We start from the raw sequence: 21,422 nt of genomic DNA on the forward strand, positions 1-21,422 counted from the left end.
TTGTATAGTTCTGTGTATTCTTGCCACCTTTTTTAATATCTTCTGCTTCTGTCAGCTCCATACCGTTTCTGTCCTTTATTGTATCCATCCTTGCATGAAATGTTCCCTTGGTATATCTAATTTTGTTGAAGAGCTCTCTAGTCTCTCCCATTCTGTTGTTTTCCTCTGTTTCTTTGCAGTGATCACTGAGGAAGGCTTTCTTATCTGTCCGTGCTAGTCTTTGGAACTCTGCATTCAGATGGGTATATCTTTCTTTTTCTCCTTTTCCTTTACCTTCTCTTCTTTTCTCAGCTGTTTGTAAGGCCGCCTCAGACAGCCATTTTGCCTTTTTGCATTTCTTTTTCTTGGCGATGGTCTTGATCCCTGTCTCTTGTACAGTGTCACGAACCTCAGTCCATAGTTGTTCAGGCACTCCATCAGATCTAATCCCTTGAATCTGTTTGTCACTTCCACTGTATAATCATAAGGGATTTGATTTAGGTCCTACCTAAATGATCTAGTGGTTTTCTGAATAGTATTCCATTGTTTGTGCACGCACAGGTCTGTGTGTGTGTGTGTGTGTGTGTGCGTGCACTGTGTGTTTATCACAGTGCACCTTCATCACCTTTTCTTTATCCATTCATCTGTTGATAGACCCCTTAGTTTCCTTCCTTGCCCTGACAACTGTAAATAATTCTACTGTGAACATTTGAGTGCATGTATTTTTTCAAATTTAATGTTTTTATTTTCCCAGGAGTGGACTTGCTGGGTCATATGGTAATTCTGTTTTTAGTTGTTTGAGAAATCTCCATACTGGTTTCCACAGTGGTTGTACCAGTTTACATTCCCTCCAGCATTTATGAGGGTTCTGTTTTCTGTACATCCTTGCCAACATACGTTATTTGCATTCTTTTCAATGATAGCCATTCTGACGGGTGTGAGGTGATATCTCACTGTAATTTTAATTTGCACTTCCTTAATGGTCACTTGATGTCAAGCATCTCTCTTCATGTATCTGTTGGCCTACTGCTTTTCCTCCTTCGGAAAATGGCTGTTTAGGTCTTGTGCCCATTTTTTAATTGGGTTGTTAGGGGAGTTTTTTGGTGTTGAGTTGTATTAGCTATTTATATTTTGGATATTAACCTCTTAGCAGTTGTATCATTTGCAAATATTTTCTATTTGGTAGGTTGTTTTTTCAATTTGTGGATGGTTTCCTTTGCTGTACAAAAGCTTTTAAGGTTGATTTTGGATCTAGTACTTTTTAAAGGTAATGGTTTGGTGTTACCATTCCAATTTTCTTAGCAGTTATTGGGTTCTTCCAGATGTTAATGTTACAGAGGTTTAATAATTATTTAGCATGCAATTAGAGATCATAATAGCCATCATTGTCCTTTTTTTTTTGAGTAGGGGCAATAAGTAAGTATTCGATTTCTGTTAAGTTTTAATGTAAAAGGGTTTTGTTGTTATTCAGCTCTCAATATCTTGTTTTCTGTTTTCTTCATTTGATTTCTCTATTTACTAGGTAGTGTTTTTTTTTCAGCTTCTAGATGTAGGATTTGTTGTTGTTCAAATTGCCTGTTGATTTTTTGGAGAAATCTTAAATTGAGTGCAAAGTAGAGAATCTCACATACATACAACCTTCTCTACTACCATCAGCATCTCTTACCAGAGTGGTACATTACTGCAGTTGGTGAACATACAGTGACGCGTCGTTATCACTCAAAGTCCGGTTTGTATTAGGGTCACTCTTGGTGTTATGCATTCTGTGAGTTTTGACAAATGTTTAGTGACATGTATTCCACACAGCAGTGTCATACAGAATAGTTTCACTGTCCTAAAAATCCTCTGTGCTATTCCTCTTCATCTCTCTTCCCACCTCCACAACTGTTGTATGCCACAGTTTGTTTGTCCGTTCATCTATTAAAAGACATCTTGGTTGCTTCCAGGTTTTAGCAATTATGAATAAAGCTGCTACAAATATTATGTACAGATAATTACATGGAAAAGTTTTCACCTCATTCGGGTAAATATCACAGAGCGTGATTGCTTCATCGTATGTTGTTCAGTCTCTGTTGTGTCCCAACTGTTTGTGATCCTGTGGACTGCAGCATGCCAGGCTTCCCTGTCCTTCACTATCTCCTGGAGTTTGCTCAGTCTCATGTCCATTCAGTCAGTAATGCTATCCAACCATCTCATCCTCTGTTGGCCTTTTCTCATATAGTAAGAGTATATTTACTGTTTGAAAAAAGAAAAGATTTATTCAACTGCATCAGGTCTTATTGTGGCATGCAGGATCTTTTGTTGCAGCACATGAACTCTAGTTGTGGTGCGTGGGCTTAGTACTTGTGGTATGTGAGCTCCAGAGTGCATGGGGTTTCAGTAACTGCAGCACTCAGGCTCAGTAGCTGTGTCATGAATGCTCTAGAATGCATGGGCTTCAGTAGTTGCAGTTTGAGGCCTTAGTTCCTCCACAGCACGTGGGATCTTAGTTTCCAGACTAGGAATCAAGCCCACCATCCCTGCATCACTGCAAGGTGGATTCTTAGCCACTGGACCACCAGGAAAGTCCCAGAACTGTATTTATTTTTATAAGAAGTTGCTGAACTGTCTTCCAATGTGACTGTACCATTTTGACGTCTCATTAACAGTGAATGAATGTTCCTGTTGCCCCACAACATTTTATATTATTGGTGTTTTTAGGGGCTTTTTTTGTTGTTTTTTACTTTTTTAAAAAATTTTAATACGTGTGTGATGCATTTTAATTTCCAGGTCTATAATAATGTATGATGTTGAGCATGTTTTCATATGCTTAGTTGCATCTATATTTCTTTTTTTGTTGAGATGTCCAGATATTTTTACTTGTTTATTGTTAAGTTTAGAGGTTGTTTTTTTTTGTTTTTTTTAATATAATTTGGTAAATTACACTGGTTAACAGTACTGAAATGGATGTGTCTTTTGCAAATGATTTGCGGCTTTTCTCGTTCTTTGAACTGTCTTTGTGAAAGCAGAAATTTTTAATTTTAGTTAAGTCCATCTGTCATTTATTTTTTATAACGCATACCTTTTTGCCTTAAGCACAGTGTATAAGATGTTAATTCTTTGCAGTTTATTAAAGCCTCACTTATGTTCTGTGTCAAGACCAATTTTAGGAGTATTTTTTTGTGTTGACAGTTTAAAGTTATTTTGTTATTCTGTATCTTGGCATATCTAATCTGCTTAATCTCCCTAAGGAGATAGGGATACTAAAATCTTTTTTCATCTTGTTCGCCCATATTTTTCTATTGTTGCTCTGTATTTTAAGCCTCAGGTGCAAAATAAATGCATGTGCAGGTATGATGTATCTCACAGCCAGCTATATTATCACAGTCACTGGATAATTAAATATTTTTCTTTTTATTATTGTATTATTTGAGAATTTTTTGTTTCTGTTTATTTTTGAAAGACTTGTAAATCACCATGATTTTCAGGATGTAGTTTGGTTGTGAAAAGTGAAAGTCAAAGTAGCTCAGTTGTCCAATTCTTTGACCCCATGAACTGTAGCACACCGGACTCCTCTGTCCATGGAATTCTCCAGGCAAGATTACTGGAGTGGGTTGCCATTTCCCTTCTTCAAGGGATCTTCCCAACCCAGAGATGGAACCTGGGTCTCCTGCATTGCAGATTCTTTATTGTCTGAGCCACCAGGTTGTTACAAGTCTATTGGTGTGATCCTCTGATGGTGGATTTTTTTTTTTTTTTCAATTTGTTAATAGAAATACTTTTACACATTGCCTAATATTGAATTACCCTAGCACTTTTATATAATAAATTCTACTTTTTCAAAGTGTATACATTGTAGAATCCTCTTGGCTAATATTTTAATTCTTAACATTTATAAGCATCATTGCCTGCTTTTTCTTTTTTGATACTTTTCTGTTGTGCTTTGTTACTCTTACAGAGAGCTTTTCTTTTTTTTTTTTTTTTTAGATTTTCAATTTTCGAGCTTTATTTCTTTATTATTATTATTATTTTTTTTTACTTTACAATATTGTATTGGTTTTGCCATACATCAATGTGGATCTGCCACGGGTGTGCATGTGTTCCCCATCCTGAACCCCTCCTCCCACCTCCCTCCCCATACCATCCCTCTGGGTCATCCCAGTGCACCAGCCCCAAGCTTCCTGTATCCTGCATCAAACCTGGACTGGCGATTTGTTTCTTATATGATATTAGAGAGCTTTTCATCTCTTTCTGTGATCTGAAATAATATTGTAATACTCTATTCTTGAAAGGTTCCATAGCGTTCTGCTGTAAAGTCAGCTGGTTTAAGTTTCTTTCAGTTGCATCTATGGTAGCTGAATTATTCAAGTGTGATGTTTTTCTTTTGGGTGAATTTTGGTAAATAGTTTGGGAGGAAATCTTTTCCTCTAGATTTTGAAATTGGTTGTGAATCTGTTCTCTGTGGTTTGTTTTCCTTATTTAGAGTAGTGAGCAGCTTTTCTACATTTCTTGGTGTTTTATTTAGTCATTTTTAAAAACTGATTTAGCTTTTTTTTTTTCATTCAGTTGAGCTTATACATTGTATAAATGTTCACATTTTGAGTTTGAATGTGCTGAGTTTATTCACAACCCAGTTGTTGACTAGCTTTTTTGACTCTGAAAAGTATGTAAGGTCTCTTGATAATTATGTATGTGCATTTTCCCCCCTTATACCCAGGATTTTGTTTTTGTTTTTTTTCCTCTCAGATATTTTCGGTATATATTGTGCCACTACATCATTTGTTACAGTGTCTTACTGTTTTTAGTTAGCACTGCATATTTTTCATTATATTAAAAGCAGATCTGAGTTTATAGTATGAATGGGGGACTGTAATTGAACTGTCCTTGGGTGGTTATTATCTTAAGTCTTTGATAGGTAACTTATACTTATTGCTTTGGGGAACTCATGTTTTTTAAAAAACAGTAATTTTGTAGGCAAATGTTTTATAAATAGCCTATATTAACATGACTGTCAATACTTAGTAACTACTTGCCTAGGTCATATTTTAGCCTATGAAAATAACTTTGTAGTTGTTAGTTGTTGATAATGTTTTTTATGCCACTCAACATTCAGATATATTTGTTTTTAAGCTTTTAAAATATTACGAGTTTTGACCAGAAACATAATTTTACTGTAAGTTGCAGATTAGATATTTTTAAGGTAAAAGAGTGAAAAATTTATCAGATAAATGACTTTTCTCACTCCAAAATTGACTTTTATAAGTGAATTTGGTATATTGCTTAAGACATTTATACAGAATTTATATTCCTGTCTGGAATGATTCAATTTCTATTGATACAAAGAGCTGGACCCTTGATCCTTAGTTTTGGGCTGGGACAGTGTTAGGAACTCAAGCTAGCTATATTACCTTGGGCATGTTACTTTACTTTCTTATGCTCCCTTTTCTCTTCCATAAAGTGAAGCTGGTAAATGGTACCTACCTCATAGGGTTTTTAAAAGGGTTATTAAAAAGGATTATTAAAAGAGTTAACTGATAACTGATGCAAAGCAGTTAGTACAGGGCTTAATATTAAATAGTTGGTCATGAATTTGTCTATTAGACTGTCCCTTAATGCAGGCTTGAAACAGTGTTATTTCCTGAATCACTGTGAGCAAGTTGTCAACCCTTGTAAGCTTTGCTCTTTTAATTTGTAAAATGAAGATAATGGTCTTACCTGCTTTTAAAATTCAAAGAAAGTAATAGGTAGTGAATGCTAAATTGCTTACTGTTTTGTATCTTCTCTTCCCATTTTTGATGAAGAGCACATAGTCCTTTCCTTTTTCATTCTGTTATTTCATATGTTTGTTTATCTATGTTAACACCATTTAATTTATGAAGTAAGCATTACCCATACAGTTGAAGAAGCTTCCATATATATCTCTTACTGTATCACTTTTTGATTTCATTTTCAGCAATTATTTAATGTTGGCTCCAGAGAAATTGTAGTTGTCATATTCTGCGAAGGTGCTGAAACAAGTTAAGGAATTTAAATACACTTGCAGTTATCTAGGGGCTTCCCTGGTGGCTTAGATGGTAATGAATCTGCCAATAGTGTGGGAGACCTGAGTTCAATCCCTGGGTCAGAAAGATCCTCTGGAGAAGGGAATGGTAACCCACTCCAGTATTTTTGCCTGGAGAATCCCATGGACAGAGGAACTTGGTATGGGGTCTAAAAGTCTCAGACACGACTGAGCAACTAATGCTTTCACACTTTCACTTTTGCAGTAACCTAACTATCCTGCTACATCATTCAGAAATCCATCCTGTAAGGTTCTGACTGTTTATGGAATGGAATTATTAACAAGTCTCAGAAGGGCTAGTTATTTTGTTATTAAACAGCCCAAAAAATTTGGTCAGGTAATTTCTTTGAATTCTAATGGCTATCTCTAATTCCTTCACATAACTCTAGTTCCCTTTTCAGGAATTACAGAAAATAATCATCTTACCTCACCTAGTTTTGTTAAAATTACATTGATTTATATACTCAAGTTGTCTTTTTTCGGTGTGTGTGTATTTATGTATTTATAATCATTTGGTTCTTAGTTGCTCTGTTTGGGCTTTCTCTAGTTGGGGCGAGCTCTTGATTGTGGTGCACGGACTGCTCATTGTGCTGGCTGCTGCTTTTGTTGTGGAGCATAGGCTCTAGGTGCACAGGCTTCAGTAGTGACACGCAGGCTCAGTAGTTGAGGCTTAGGCTCCCTAGAGAGATTGGGCTTCAGTAATTGCAGTACGTGGGCTTGGTAGTTGGGCTCTCGGGCTCAGTAGTTTAGTTGCTCCATGGCATTGGAATCTTCCCAGACTAGAGATGAAACCCATGTCCCCCGCGCTGGCAGGCGGATTCTTATCCATTGCACCACCGGAGAAGTCCCTTTAGGTTGTCTTTTCTTATTTTCCATTCCCACATTTTGCAAATGTTTCTTAACTATTTATTTATATATTTTGGATATGTTGGGTCTTTGTTGTTTCACAGACTTTCCTGTAGTTTCACCAAGCATGGGCTGCTACTGTCTTGTTGGGGTGTGCAAGCTTTTCATTGTGGTGGCCTCTCGTTGTAGAGCATGGGCTCTAAGGTACACTGGCTTCAGTAGTTGCGGTTCCTGGGCTCTAGAGCACAGGCTCAATAGTTGTGTGCATGGGCTTAGTTGCTCTGTGGCATTTGGGATCTTTCCGGATCACGGATGGAACCCTTGTCTCCTGCATTGGCAGGCTGAGCCACCAGGGAAACCCTGATTTAGTTTTTAGTTAGTGTATTGTAACATTTAACACATTTGAAACTGGAATGCATTCTACCATTCATGTTGTCCTGTGCTCTCTGTTCTCCAGCCTAGTTGTGCATGATTGAACAGCAAAAATACCAACATCAGAAGGTTGTCAGTGGTTTGTAAGAAAATCATGACATGAAAATAATGACACAACACTCTTTTATCAGCTAGGAATAAAGTGGTTATGGTGAGAGAATAGGAAAAGCAATGAAATCATGTGTTTAGCCACGTTCCCAAAGCAGAAATCAAAGGCAGATCTACTCCATTACTCAATAAAGTTGATAAGGAAGGGAAGATAGGGGGCAGTTTTAATCGTTAAGAAGAAAGTTAAGAACCAGTACCAATGGTTTTCAGATATTTTATGGCTTATTTTGTTTTGTTTTTTAAGTAATGCTGCATTGCTAGGAAGATTCTTAGTATTCAGCAGGGAATTACATTATGGAGAAATATAATAGACGTTAGCAACTTAGTTACAGTAAGCATCCTCAGTGTAAATTTTGAGAAATAGACTATTTTATTTGCCTATTTTCCTTTTTATGTATTCACAAAAGTTATAGGGGATGAAACCAAGTCTTAATTAAGAATGTGTGTATGCGTGCCAGGTCGCTTCAGTTGTGTCTGATTCTGTGCAGCCCTGTGGACTGTAGCCTGCCGGCTCCTTTGTCCATGAGATTCTCCTGGCAAAAATACTGGAGTGGGTTGCCATGCCCTCCTCCGAGGGATCTTCCGGACCCAGCGGAACCTGCGTCTCTTACATCTAACAACCTGCATTGGCAGGCAGGTTCTTTACCACTTGCTTGCACCACATGGAAAGCCCCTAAATAAGAATAAATCCTTTCAAAAAGTTTAACATAAATCTGAGTGGTAAAAATTGTGATAGTTTGACAGTGATTTTACCTTTTCTTTCTTAGAGGATTGAAGACATTTAGTATAGATCATTTTTATAACCCTTTTTAAAGCACACTTTAGTCTGTTACCATCTGAAAAATCTGATGCCCAGAATTGGGCTTAGTACCTTTGAGCTCATCCAGTAATTCATTCATTCATTCATGATTCTTTGTAAAATTACTTTTTAAAAAACACTATTATTATTGACATATAAAAAATGTACATACTAAATGTGTATGACTGGATGATTTGGGGAATAAATACACATCCATGGAATTATCACCAAGAATATAGACATCTATCATCTCAAAAGTTCTTTGCAACCCCTTTTATCATTATTTTATGTTAGCCTGCGTGTGTTTATATGGTGACCTTACAGAGCTTGTAACCATGAAGTATCACATCTATTGATACTTGAAGTCTTACTAACACCTTTTAGTAGGTTCTTACCACTAGTGAATATGTATTCTGTATCAAAGTAGTTTCTGTAAAATGTTCTCGTCTTGTGTTGAGGCATTTGAATTCACATTTTATCCCTGTTGAATTTCACCTTGTCGATAATTAAATTCTGATTGTCATCCAGAGGCATCCTTTCCAGTTTGGACTCCTGCATCTTTATTGCATGTCAGTTTAGAACTTTGTTCAACTTTATGTAAATATTCTTTATGTTAGAGTTGTTGAGCTCACGGTCAATCCTCTTGTACTGCATTAGCATCTCATTCACATATTCTCTTTTATCCACAAGGTGTAGAATTGTGTTACTGAAAGATTGTCTTATGTGTAGTAGTTATATAAGCAGTTGTAGCCTTATAATTTTGAGACTGTAGAATAGAGATCCTAAAACCTGAACTCATCCATGCTGCTTTTGAAGTACTTATAAAATATTCTATTTTCAGTTACCTCCCTACTTATGTTGATCGGTTATTCAAAAGTATGCCCATTTTATACTTTTAATTTCTTCATATATTACTTTGAAACTAATAACATTCATGTTTACTGTCATTGTCACTGTTACATAATTTGAATCTTTGTATTAATATTTTTCGTTAGAAATCAATGTGGACTGAACATAAATCACCTGATGGAAGGACCTACTACTACAATACTGAAACAAAACAGTCTACTTGGGAGAAACCAGATGATCTTAAAACTCCTGCTGAGGTAAAAGTTTGTTAGAGAGATTAAACAGTTTTCTTTTCTTTTTTTTATTTTAAGGGTTTTGGTATGTATTTGGCTTTCCAAAGAATCAGTTCAGTTCAGTTCAGTCACTCAGTTGTGTCCAACTCTTTGCGACCCCATGAATCGCAGCATGCCAGGCCTCCCTGTCCATCACCAACTCCCGGAGTTCACTCAGACTCACGTCCATCGAGTCAGTGATGCCATCCAGGCATCTCATCCTCTGTCGTCCCCTTCTCCTCCTGCCCCCAATCCCTCCCAGCATCAGAGTCTTTTCCAATGAGTCAACTCTTCACATGAGGTGGCCAAGTATTGGAGTTTCAGCTTCAGCATCAGTCCTTCCAATGAACACCCAGGACTGATCTCCTTTTGGATGAACTGGTTGGATCTCCTTGCAGTCCTAGGGACTCTCAAGAGTCTTCTCCAATACCACAATTCAAAAGCATCAATTCTTTGGCGCTTAGCTTTCTTCACAGTCCAACTCTCACATCCATACGTGAGGAATAGTACCACTTATATCAGAAAAGAATGCTGCAAAGGCATTCAGAGGAGAAAAGGGTTTGTACAGTCACACCAGTAAGAAAAAAGACAAAATTCATTCCTTTCTGTGAGCAAACCAAGTTTTTTGGTTTTGGTTTTTTGTTTTTTTTTTTTAACTGATTTTTACCCCTGCTCAGGAACTTTTGTCAGGTGGCTATCAATTAAAAGAAAAGTGACTTAAAGACTAAATTGGAAGGAAAAAAGTACTGTCTCTCCACTTGGTCTTTATCTTCCTCTTTATATCAAACCTGAGTGATTTCAGATGTCTTCTTCTGGGTGCTTATGTTTTTCCAATGAAGCTAGTGTCATGGAGATGAAGTTAAATTAACATACTTCCATCTTTTAGAATGGGAAATTATGTCTTTGAAAAATACAACCCCCACCTGAGTATGTATTATTTCATTTTATGTTGTAAACTATACAAATATGAAAGTAAGATTGAAGGAATAAACTGGGTAAGCAGTGTTCCATTTGGTTTAATTAGGAACTCTGGTGTTCTAAGTGAGAGTTGATCTGGCATTTCAAAGCTATATTTGAAAGTTTTTCCTAGTTGGCATCTTTTCTTATCCACACCCCCCGCCCCCCCCCCCCCGTTCTTAATTAAGAATTTGAAGAGGTAAAAAGTGTTTTTCAGGCCACCACAGTAATGATAGTATAGCAATATTTGGGAAGGGAATTTGGCAGATGATAAAATTTTTATTTATCCCATAGATATTTGCCCCAGACACTGATTAGATTTGTTTTCAATAGAATTCTCATCCCACCACCATAACAGGTTCTGTGTGTTGGGTTTTAAGTATTATTTAAACTGCTTCCTTACATGATGTAGTCACATAGGTTTGTGATAAATTGTTTGTGAAACTGAAATCTAAACATGACTAAATCAGATTTTGCTTTCTCTTAAATTTTTTTTTTCCTATTTGTATTAGTATTTGTGGAAAATGGATGGTAATTATTACCTGTGGTGAGTTGTAAATGGCAAGAGCATTCAAATCTGGATTTGAAAATCAGATAGACCTGGTTTTGAATCTTGTCTTTGCCCCTTAATAGGTACATTACCTTAGACAAACATAGTACATCCAAATAACTTAACATCTCTTATTTAGTAAGTATCCTGCAGTGGTTGTTTATATTGTCACCATCTTGCAAGGTTTAGAATTGTATGGGTTGATAATACCTAGTAAAATCAGTGATGTAAATGATGAAAACAGACTAAATCTATTACTGCTATCTGAAGTTTTTTTTTATTTTTTATTTTTTTTCACTTCAGCAACTTTTATCTAAATGCCCTTGGAAGGAGTACAAGTCTGACTCTGGAAAGCCTTATTATTACAATTCTCAAACAAAAGAATCTCGCTGGGCCAAACCTAAAGAACTTGAAGATCTTGAAGGTAAAACAGGGAAAAATAATTTTTAATGTTCCTTTTTATATGTGTGTGTTATTCACAGTCCTTCATAAATAGGATTGTTCAATCAGAGGTCTTATTTTTTAAAATTAAGTGATTAGAACGTTTTAAATGGTGTAACAGTTTTATGGGCTCTTATTTTCTTGTTGCTCTAGATCTCAGTTCTATAGATTTTAAATAGATTTTTATTTGATTTGATTCCACTGAAACTAGGATACCAGAATACCATTGTTGCTGGAAGTCTTATTACAAAATCAAACCTGCATGGTGAGCTGCTTTGATAATTCATTTTCTGTCATTATTTAACATTTTTAGAGTATGTCACTAATGTTCACTAACCGTAATTGGATAAATCTGCAGTGAGAAATTTCTAATTCAAAAAATTCCTTTCATTTAAGGGTTATATTATAAATGAGCTTGTAGTTTTTAACATTGTACTTGGACACAAAGTGTCATTCGATAATTGAACAAAGACATCATATACAATATTTCTAAAGACAGCTGAGAGTGTTGGTGCATACATGGAATATGTGACTTAACTCATTTAGCAGATAGAGAACCTTTGTTAACATATTGTCAGACTCTGCATTTAATGCTGATTTTATTTTAGCACAACATTGCAAAATAGCCTTTATGTTTATTATGGAAGAATTAAATTAAAATGCCACACCTCACAGAAGGAGAATATTCTAGCATCCTCAACTATTCAGAACATTCCTGCAAATCTATGAATATTACCTAATATTAAAACCTAGGACTTAAAATAGATTATGGGTAGGAATTGAGAATTTATTTTTTACTCTGACTTCTAATACAATCTGGTGTCATAATCTATATCCGGTTAGAAAAAACAAATTGTAGGAGAATGGGACTGTTTGAAACATAAGATGACATCTGACAGGAAAGAGAATAAGCATTTCTTAAAGGCACTGTGATCTTTGTCTATTTAACTTTTCCCTGTGTCACCTCATTCGCTTGGATGATCATTTTATCTGAAGAATTTAATTAGTAGTGATAACACCTTTAGTGTGTTTTGTCAGCCATTCTAAACACATTTCCTTTAAAGGGGGACAAGTTTCAAAAACTTTCATGGAGTTAAGCTTATATTATCATTTACATGGAGCACCTCATTCCCTAATACTGTGAATAAATGAGATATCTGTGTTACCTGTAAAGAAAAATTTACTTTAACTAGATTGAAATCTGAAATACTGAGTGAAGATCTTTAAAGCTCAATTTATACTTCTGTACTAGCATTGGCTAATAATACTATTGTAGATAGGTAGATTCCCACTTCATTCATGTAAGGAATGTCAAGCTCATTTCTGATATAACCCTACTACAAATAGTTGGTGTGCATAACTATCTATCTACCTGTCAATGCTAGTATATATGTGCTGGAATTTCATAACATACATTCAATCCCATTTTGAATTTAGTATCTTAAAGAAAAGCAAATGGTTTTATCCCTGAGGAAAATGTTATTTTATTCCAGAATTACGCAGATACTTTGAGGGTGTTTTTGCAGTAGCCAGCAGCCTTTGAGAAGGTAGCATTGTGGGAAGAAGCTCTCCTAAAACCTGCTGTTATTTAAAATTTGTTTTTATTCTTTAATTTCTGTCCTGGAATTTATAGAGCACTCGCACTGTAAATGTAGTGTTGTGTTTTTTTTTTTTAAGGCTGGTAAATTAAATCTTACTGTATGGAACTTTTAATCTCCTTTTAAAGTTGTTTTCAGTGATTGTATTTGAAAACTATGTAGTGTTTATAACTTTTCTTTTTTTCTCTTTAATAGCAATGATCAAAGCTGAAGAAAGCAGGTAAGCAATTTTGGACATCAGTACATATTTATAAATTTATAGCATCCTCCTATAACATCCTTGTTATAATTGTCTGTATAAATAGTATTTAACATGGTAGGCCTGATAGTTTTATATCTTTGGAGGATTTTGGACAGGGGAAGAGATTTACTCAAGATACACACATGATGCTCCTAGATAGTTATTTGAATTTGGACTACATCCTTACCAAATTAAGACCATTACAGAAATGTCCAAAATTTGATTTTGGTTAATTTGAGAACAGATGAAATATTTTATCTATCTCTTGGTTTACCCAGATTTTCCTTTCAGTGGGTGAAATAAAATTTAAAGAAATTTACAATATAAATTGAGTTTTAAGGCATAATACAATCTGATAGGACATTTGTAAATGAAAATGATTATTGGTTTTGGAAATGCAGATTGTTGCATCAGTGCATTATATGTTATCACAAATGTTTGCCAAATTAAAGTAATTCTGTTTCATACTGTGGTTTTAATCTTTTTAGATGGCTTAATAGTTTGGCAATACTGCCCTTTTTCCCTTTAGTTTCTCTTATTCATTTGATTTTATAATAATTTTAAACAGACTTTGTGTTTGCAATTATTTGTATTGAACTGACCAGTTTTCTCTTTTTTAAATATATAGTAAACAAGAAGAGTGCACCACAACATCAGCAGCCCCAGTTCCTACAACAGAAATTCCAACCACAATGAGCACCATGGCTGCTGCAGAAGCAGCAGCTGCTGTTGTTGCAGCAGCAGCCGCAGCAGCAGCAGCTGCTGCTGCAGCCAATGCCAGTGCTTCCACTTCTGCCTCTAGTACTGTCAGTGGAACTGTTCCAGTTGTTCCTGAGCCTGAGGTTACTTCGATTGTTGCTACTGTTGTAGATAATGAAAATACAGTAACAATTTCTACTGAAGAACAAGCACAACTTACTAGTACCCCTTCTGTTCAGGATCAAAGTGAAGTGTCTAGTAATACTGGAGAAGAAACATCTAAGCAGGAAACTGTAGCTGAGTAAGTCTAGTAACTTGTTTTCTGCAAATCAGTCACAGACATCATTGATACAAGAAATTGCTGATTTAGTCAATGGCCAATAAGTGTTTAAAAATTGAGAATCAAAACATACACCTTTAGATAACAGTTTTTGAGATTTACTTTTGTGGGATCATGCTCTCAAAGTGCTGCAAGACTATTCCACTTAAGCTTAGAAAGCAGTGCTGGTGATGGGGTGAGTCTGTTTAAGTCTGAGTTATGGCTTAGCACAGCACTGCAGGGAAGTTGCTATAAGTTGATACTGAACAAATACGGAAAAATCAAGATAACATTTAACAATGTATAGGAAAACTGTTAATAGGATTAAATTGGTACAGCTTTTTAATAAAGCCAGAGAGCTGCATCTCTAAGTTCACAGTTTCTCATTTCATATGGCTGTGCTTTCTATAGCTATAAAAAGTAACTTTGAGCTATGCTGCTTGACTTGAAAGTTACCCACATGTAAAATATTAGCCATGATATTAAGATCCAAACATGATCACCCATCTTAATATTTAAGTATATTGCTTTCATCTCCCTTCCTCTTTTTATAAACTTTTTTAATTTTTAATGTGCATTTTCCAAAGTGAAAATAGCTTTGTAAATTTTTTTCTTATGTTTAGAAGCTTTAAAAAGATATCTATATAGTATATTTGAATGCATAAAAAAGTTAAGATTTTTATTCTATCTTTCTGCCTTTTTTCTATGCATTTAAAATAAATGCATATTTTTAATTTTTAAAATATATCAGAGGCATCCACATCATTACAGATCCATATCCCATCATGTTGAATGATGACAGACATTTATATGAACATTAAGTAATCTCCTACTAGTAGATGTAGACATTTTAGGCCTTTTAGAGTAATATTCTTTTACATCTTTTTGTACTTATCCTATTTTTTCACAGTAATTTTTCACATTTTTAACAATCAGTTGTTTTCTGCTTCCTTTTTTCTGTTTCCTTACAGTGCTTGAGTCATTAAACTTGATTTCAATTACTCATAGATCATTTTACAGCTGGTAATTTTTGGCCATGTTGTTTCCAATATTTTTGATAATTTTAAGTATTCCAAACTAATATTGGGATGAGTTAATTGTATTTCGGGTGTGATTCAGAGGGTGTGAGTTACCTATATTTTTTGTTAGTGTATACTCCATAATCTTCCCCTATACGTTCAGCTTAACTATGGGGGATTGAGGTGTTTTTTGTTTTTTTTTTTCCTCTGGTGTGTTTTTTCCCCAGCATTGTCTTCTGTAAAGGAAGAAATGTTTATACAACTTTTTGTAAAGATGGCTCAACCAAGTATAGTTCATAATTCTTGGGTAATTCTTTTCTGTTTGAGATCACTGTTTGGCAGACTTTTTCATAAACCTTCAAAGAGTAATACTTGGTTTTGTGGGTCATATAATGTGTCAAAGTGACTCAGTTCTGCTGAGGCAGTACCCAATCAGCCATAATCAATATGCAAACTCTTGAGCAGGGTCATGTTCTGATAAAGCTATATTTACAGAAATTGGCAGCAGGCTGGATTTGGCCTCAGGGGTCATAGTTTGCCAACCTCTATTTAGATTGATCTCTGCATCTTATTTTATGCACGCTTGCCCAAAGCCTGTTACTAAGACACAAAAATGAGAGCATTAAGTTTTATAAGCCATTAGAAAGTATAAACTTGTGGAGTAGTGAAAATAGTGTTATAATATAAATGTTTATTTTGGCCTTTGTGCAAGGTCTGAATAACAATGTTAGAGAAAATATATACTAGTATTTGTGTTCCATTAAATATATACTAGTATTTGTGTCTCTTACAGATGAGTTTATTCTAAAATTGTCAAATTTTACCTAAACATCAAAGAGTAATTAAAACATTATTTTCCGAAGTAAAGCAAATGTTTATTTAAATTATAAATACCACGTATAAATCTTTCTTTAGTTTTACTCCCAAAAAAGAAGAGGAAGAAAGCCAACCAGCAAAAAAAACGTATACGTGGAATACGAAAGAGGAGGCAAAGCAAGCATTTAAAGAATTATTAAAAGAAAAGGTATTTATATTGTAGATTTTTATATGATATATAGTATCTAGTAAATGAAATTATCCTTTAATGCAGTTAGTACCTTGATGCTTTTATTAAAAATACTAATCTTGTAAATAGCTTTGACTGAGAATGAACTAAATTTTTTAACTTTTTTTTAAAAACTTCCAACCAAAAAAATATATAAGGTACTATATAGCACATTCCATTTCAGTCTTTAAAGCTTTTATTCATAAAAGTTTTCTGTCTTCTAATCAGTAGTCTTAAGAAAGTATTAATATCCTGTTTAAATTAATGGTCTGTTTAAATTTCAGTTTTAAGTTTTCTTTTTAATCTATAGACAGTTACACACATTTGCCTTGTGTCAATAAATTATTTTTTAGACCTTTTTTAAAACTCCTGCAAAGGGAAGTGCTTGATGTTTGCAGTGAGTATTGTTTTGTGTGAAATTTTAACTTTTCATTAAATGATTTTCAGCGTGTACCATCTAATGCTTCATGGGAGCAAGCTATGAAAATGATCATTAATGATCCACGATATAGGTAATACTTTGGTTTTTTGATTACTTTGAGCAAAGCAAGCCTAGAGAATTTAAATTGTGTCAAATAATGTAAATTTTTATTCCCATTGATCTTCTTGTTATTTTGGATACCAATAATAGAGTTGCTTTATATCTGATAAGAACCAAAAGTTAAAAAGGTTTGTCACACAATGTGGGCACCCTTTTATAGATAGTAGAATTAATTTTTAAAGGAGAAATTATTTTCTGTTCAGTAACTTACTGAAATTTTCTTAATTTGTGAATGAAATTATTTTTTCAAGACACTAACATTTGATCATCTTCATTTACTCTTACATGATTTTTTTTTTGTTTAGTGCTTTAGCAAAGTTGAGTGAAAAAAAGCAGGCCTTTAATGCTTATAAAGTCCAAACAGAGAAAGAAGAAAAAGAAGAAGCAAGATCCAAATACAAAGAGGCTAAGGAATCCTTTCAGCGTTTTCTTGAGAATCATGAAAAAATGACTTCCACAACTAGATACAAGTAAGATTTTTGCTGATTATGTTGTATGTTTACTGTACTGTTTCCATGTTAGACTTTTTGCTAAGTACAGTAACTAATCAGAGTAGATGCTCATTAAATAAAGCTTAAGGGATTGTGAATGTGGTAGTTTCATAAAATAAAAGATCAATCAGTAGCTAAATGTGGAATTTATAGGACTTCGTTATTAATTAGGGACTACAACAAAAAAGGAGACTTTTATTTAATAATGAAATGTTGACTCCTTTCTCCTTAATATAAGAGTTCAATTATTTTTATATTTGTGGAATAGAAATGGGCCATTTTTATTACGTGTAGCATTTTTTGAAAATTTACATTTATGTAGCATTCTTCATTTTTGAGTGCTTTATTATTTAAGATTGTGAATAATTCAGTATTAACATCTTTGCAACGAGGTACTGAGTTCATTTTCTGTATATTTTTCTTATTTTCCTCACTCTTCTGGAAAAGCTTTATTGAAGAACTCTTCATTTCTTTAAGTAGTCTTATTTTATCTGTTAACTAAATTTCTTAGAGTTTGTTGAAGTCTGTAATTTAGTTCCATGGGTGGTTTGTTAGTCTCTGTAGCTGCCTTAAGAAATAGAGGTAGTCCTAACTGCAAAACATTGCTCAATTATCCCCACTGTCTCTAAGGAGAAATCAAGACTTAACCTGTCTTGTTTTTCTTAATTACCAAAAAGTTTTCCTGTATAATACCATTATGAACTTAAGAGTGGAAGAGTGTTCATCTGGTGGTGTTAAATTTAGAATAAAATTTAAATGGTTTAAAATTACTTTTTATGGTATAATGCAGAAACATTTAATCTTTTTAACAAACAGAAAAGCAGAGCAAATGTTTGGAGAGATGGAAGTCTGGAATGCAATATCAGAACGTGATCGTCTTGAAATCTATGAAGATGTTTTATTCTTTCTTTCAAAAAAAGAAAAGGTATTATTCACTGTTAACAGTATTTATAGATTAAACAACATGTTTCTTGTTTAGGAGTTACTTTATAACATGTCCATTCTTGTTGGTTTATCTACTATATATGGTGCTGTAGATCTGTTTATTAGAAGTTAAGTTAAAAAATAGGTAGCTCTTGGATTTTCCTGGTGGTCCAGTGGTTAAGAATCCACCAGCCAATGCAGGGGACATGCTTTCAGTGCTTGTCAGGGAAGATCGCACATGCCACAGGCAACTAAGTCTTTGCCACAACTACTGAAGTAGCTAATACCTAGATTGTCATTAATTGCCTGTCTTCTGCCCACTTAGAAAATGCTTTTTTTTTTTTTAGCTTGTTTGAGTTTAGAAAATACTCAGTATTTTTCCTTACAAGGCATTAATTTATGATTATTTTAAAAGAACAGCAGTAATGTGTAATTGTTAAAATGTATTTGTATTAAAATGTATTTGTAGGGTAGTGTTTTTGAAATACTGTCCTGCAAATACATTTAGTTTTGCTCATGTCTATATTATTCACTAAGTTATATGTTATCCAGTCTTCCAGGAGACTTATAGAAATGTAAGTATTATTAACAAAAATTTGAACATCACTGAAAGTGGTTGAACACATTATCGTTTACCTGTTGTGTGATTTGTCTGCAGTAACTTTTGTTTGGATAGTGTCTACAATACATAGTTGTGGGAAGAGAGATTTTGTGAGGCGGAGAGGGAGTTCCAGGTTAGTCTTAGAAGAGAAGTTAAACAAATTGAAGGTAAGAGGGAAGCAGTTAGGCAAGAGTACTGAAAAGGTAAAGAGTGTTGATATTTAAAGCAAATGGATAGCATTTGAAATTTGGACATCAGAATGTGAAGAAACCTTTATTGATTGCATTTCATACATTATGCTTTATTTGAACGTTAAAACATACATTCATATTTTTTAGGAGCAAGCAAAGCAGTTGCGAAAGAGGAATTGGGAAGCCTTAAAAAACATACTTGACAACATGGCTAATGTGACATATTCTACTACTTGGTCTGAAGCCCAGCAGTATCTGATGGATAATCCAACTTTTGCAGAAGATGAGGAATTACAGAGTAAGAGTTACAACTAAATGGAAGGAATAGTTTTAAAACAGTTGTCTAGCAGGGATGGAGCTTGGTGGGCTGCGGTCCATGGGGTCGCTAAGAGTCAGACATGACTGAGCAACTTCACTTTCACTTTTCACTTTAATGCATTGGAGAAGGAAATGGCAACCCCCTCCAGTGTTCTTGCCTGGAGAATCCCAGGGACGGGGGAGCCTGGTGGGCTGCTGTCTATGGGGTCACACACAGTTGGACATGACTGAAGTGACTTAGCAGCAGCTAGCAGGGGAAATTGGTCACTTTTTTTTTTTAATGAGATCACTAACTGAATTTTGCATAATTGTTTGTCCATTCCTGAAAAGTTGTTTTGTTTCCAGATAGGGTATTTCTTTCTGAGTTTTGTGATTCAATACAAAATATTTTCCCCAAAATCTGAAGTTAGCTTTATCAAGTATAACTGAAATATATTTATTAGGTCAAACCTGAAATTTTGCCTTGCTATTTATTTGTGGTTTAATGGGAACTAAATTAGTGACCAGATTTATCATGCTGTGCTCTTGAGGTAATGGCTTTATAGAGATTCGCAAAAGGCAAAAAAAAATGCATTAGCATTATCTTGTAGTAAGCTTCCCTAAGGTCTGTCTTATTTTTGACCTACCTAGTTGCTTATTAAATTACAGCTTTCTTGATTACCCTTTTGAATACCATACTTTAGTAGGTTTGAGGGAAGGCATAGAATTTTATACTTGAAAAGCTCTTTGGGTAATTCTGATATTGCTAACCAATTTATCACAATTCTATTTTCATTATTTGTGTCGTATGTATTGTCTTGGTTTCATCCTTGAATTCAGAGTATGTTTTAATGAAGTCTTTTCGAAATTTTCCATGTGGAAATTCCCTGACAGTTAAGTGGTTAGGACTCTGCTCTTCCACTGCAGAGGGCTTGGGCATGATCCCTGAATCAGGGAGCTGTAGACTTAAAAAATAGTGACCACCTAGAAGTTGAGAGTTATGTTTATTTGGTGGAAATTTTTAGGATTTCAAGCCCAGTAGACTTGGGCATCTCAAATAACCATGAGAAGACTGCTCTGAGGAGGCGAGAGGAGGAGCCAGGATATAGAGAAGTTTTATAACAAGGGCAGGTAGTCTGAAAGTCAGAAAATGATTGTTAATTAAAGGAAGACAGATACCTCAAGGAATTTAGGAGTTCAGCACTCTTCTGTGCTTGGGAAGGTACAAGAGTCTGGGCTCACTGAAATCATTCCTTTAATATGCATCTCAGCTTTCTGGGGCCAGTATCCTGTGTATTTATCCCACATTCTGAGCTTCCATGGGACTCAGTTTAGGGAGTGGTTGCAGCCTCATGGCTGCCAGATTACAGATACTCTTCTCTTTCCTGAGTGCCCTTAAGGGCCTGAATTGGAGGGTGCAATTGCTGATGACTGTTAAATCCTTGTTTACTAATATGGCCAGAAATACTTCATTCCTCAGAACTAAGATCCTGAAAGCTGTGCACATGGCCATAAGGAAATAAATAAAAGATCAAGAAATAATTATATAAATAAAAAGTTTTCCATAAACATTTCCTATTTAGATAATTAAAAGTTATATTTGAGTATACAAGTATTCAGATAAAGTGAATTTGAACGTTGTGTAGGGAGTTAATGCAAATAATGCAAAGTTAATACAAATAATGCAAAGTTAATGCAAATAAACCTCTTTCTTTACTGATATTTGTTTTAATTTTTTATAACTGATAAAAATTCTAGATATGGATAAAGAAGATGCATTAATTTGCTTTGAGGAACACATTCGAGCTTTAGAAAAGGAAGAGGAAGAAGAAAAACAAAAGAGTTTGCTTCGTGAAAGGAGACGACAGCGTAAAAATAGAGAATCTTTTCAGGTAATTTTAAAAGTTCTGTTTTTCAGCTTAATTTTGTAATATGGTTAATGACCTTTAAGAGTGATATAAGCAATTTTGAGAATCCCGGTCTCAGATCATTAACTTGGGCTTTGCAGAGGATCCATAGACATTAATTCTTAAATTATACAGTTAGTTGTGAATCCACTTAAGGAGAGTAGCCATTCCAGGCAAGAGAAACACAGAAGGCTATAGCAGATTTGGTATTTAAAGTGAACACTGATAGGTATGGTTTCACTCAGGAAAGAGGAATCAATAGCATAAGGGAGGACT

At 34.6% G+C, this 21,422-nt stretch overlaps 1 protein-coding gene across 10 annotated transcripts in view; it reads left to right on the plus strand.

Annotated features, from left to right (window-relative positions):
- PRPF40A (pre-mRNA processing factor 40 homolog A) overlaps positions 1-21,422 on the plus strand; it is a 58,580-nt gene that overhangs the window by 26,314 nt on the left and 10,844 nt on the right. For 5 of the 10 annotated variants that reach the window (XM_010802061.3, XM_003585746.6, XM_010802062.4 and 2 more), the window contains exons 6-16: positions 9,200-9,310; positions 11,136-11,256; positions 11,485-11,538; positions 13,067-13,091; positions 13,741-14,112; positions 16,065-16,173; positions 16,642-16,706; positions 17,041-17,205; positions 18,043-18,151; positions 19,090-19,240; positions 20,998-21,131. In XM_010802061.3, the coding sequence (XP_010800363.2) occupies positions 9,200-9,310; positions 11,136-11,256; positions 11,485-11,538; positions 13,067-13,091; positions 13,741-14,112; positions 16,065-16,173; positions 16,642-16,706; positions 17,041-17,205; positions 18,043-18,151; positions 19,090-19,240; positions 20,998-21,131 (1,416 nt within the window). The remainder of the gene's footprint in view (positions 1-9,199; positions 9,311-11,135; positions 11,257-11,484; positions 11,539-13,066; positions 13,092-13,740; positions 14,113-16,064; positions 16,174-16,641; positions 16,707-17,040; positions 17,206-18,042; positions 18,152-19,089; positions 19,241-20,997; positions 21,132-21,422) is intronic. The other 5 variants (XM_010802065.3, XM_059878289.1, XM_010802067.4 and 2 more) reach the window with 2 other exon arrangements.

The sequence above is a fragment of the Bos taurus genome, chromosome 2 (assembly GCF_002263795.3).
Source record: "Bos taurus isolate L1 Dominette 01449 registration number 42190680 breed Hereford chromosome 2, ARS-UCD2.0, whole genome shotgun sequence".
NCBI lineage: Eukaryota > Metazoa > Chordata > Mammalia > Artiodactyla > Bovidae > Bos > Bos taurus.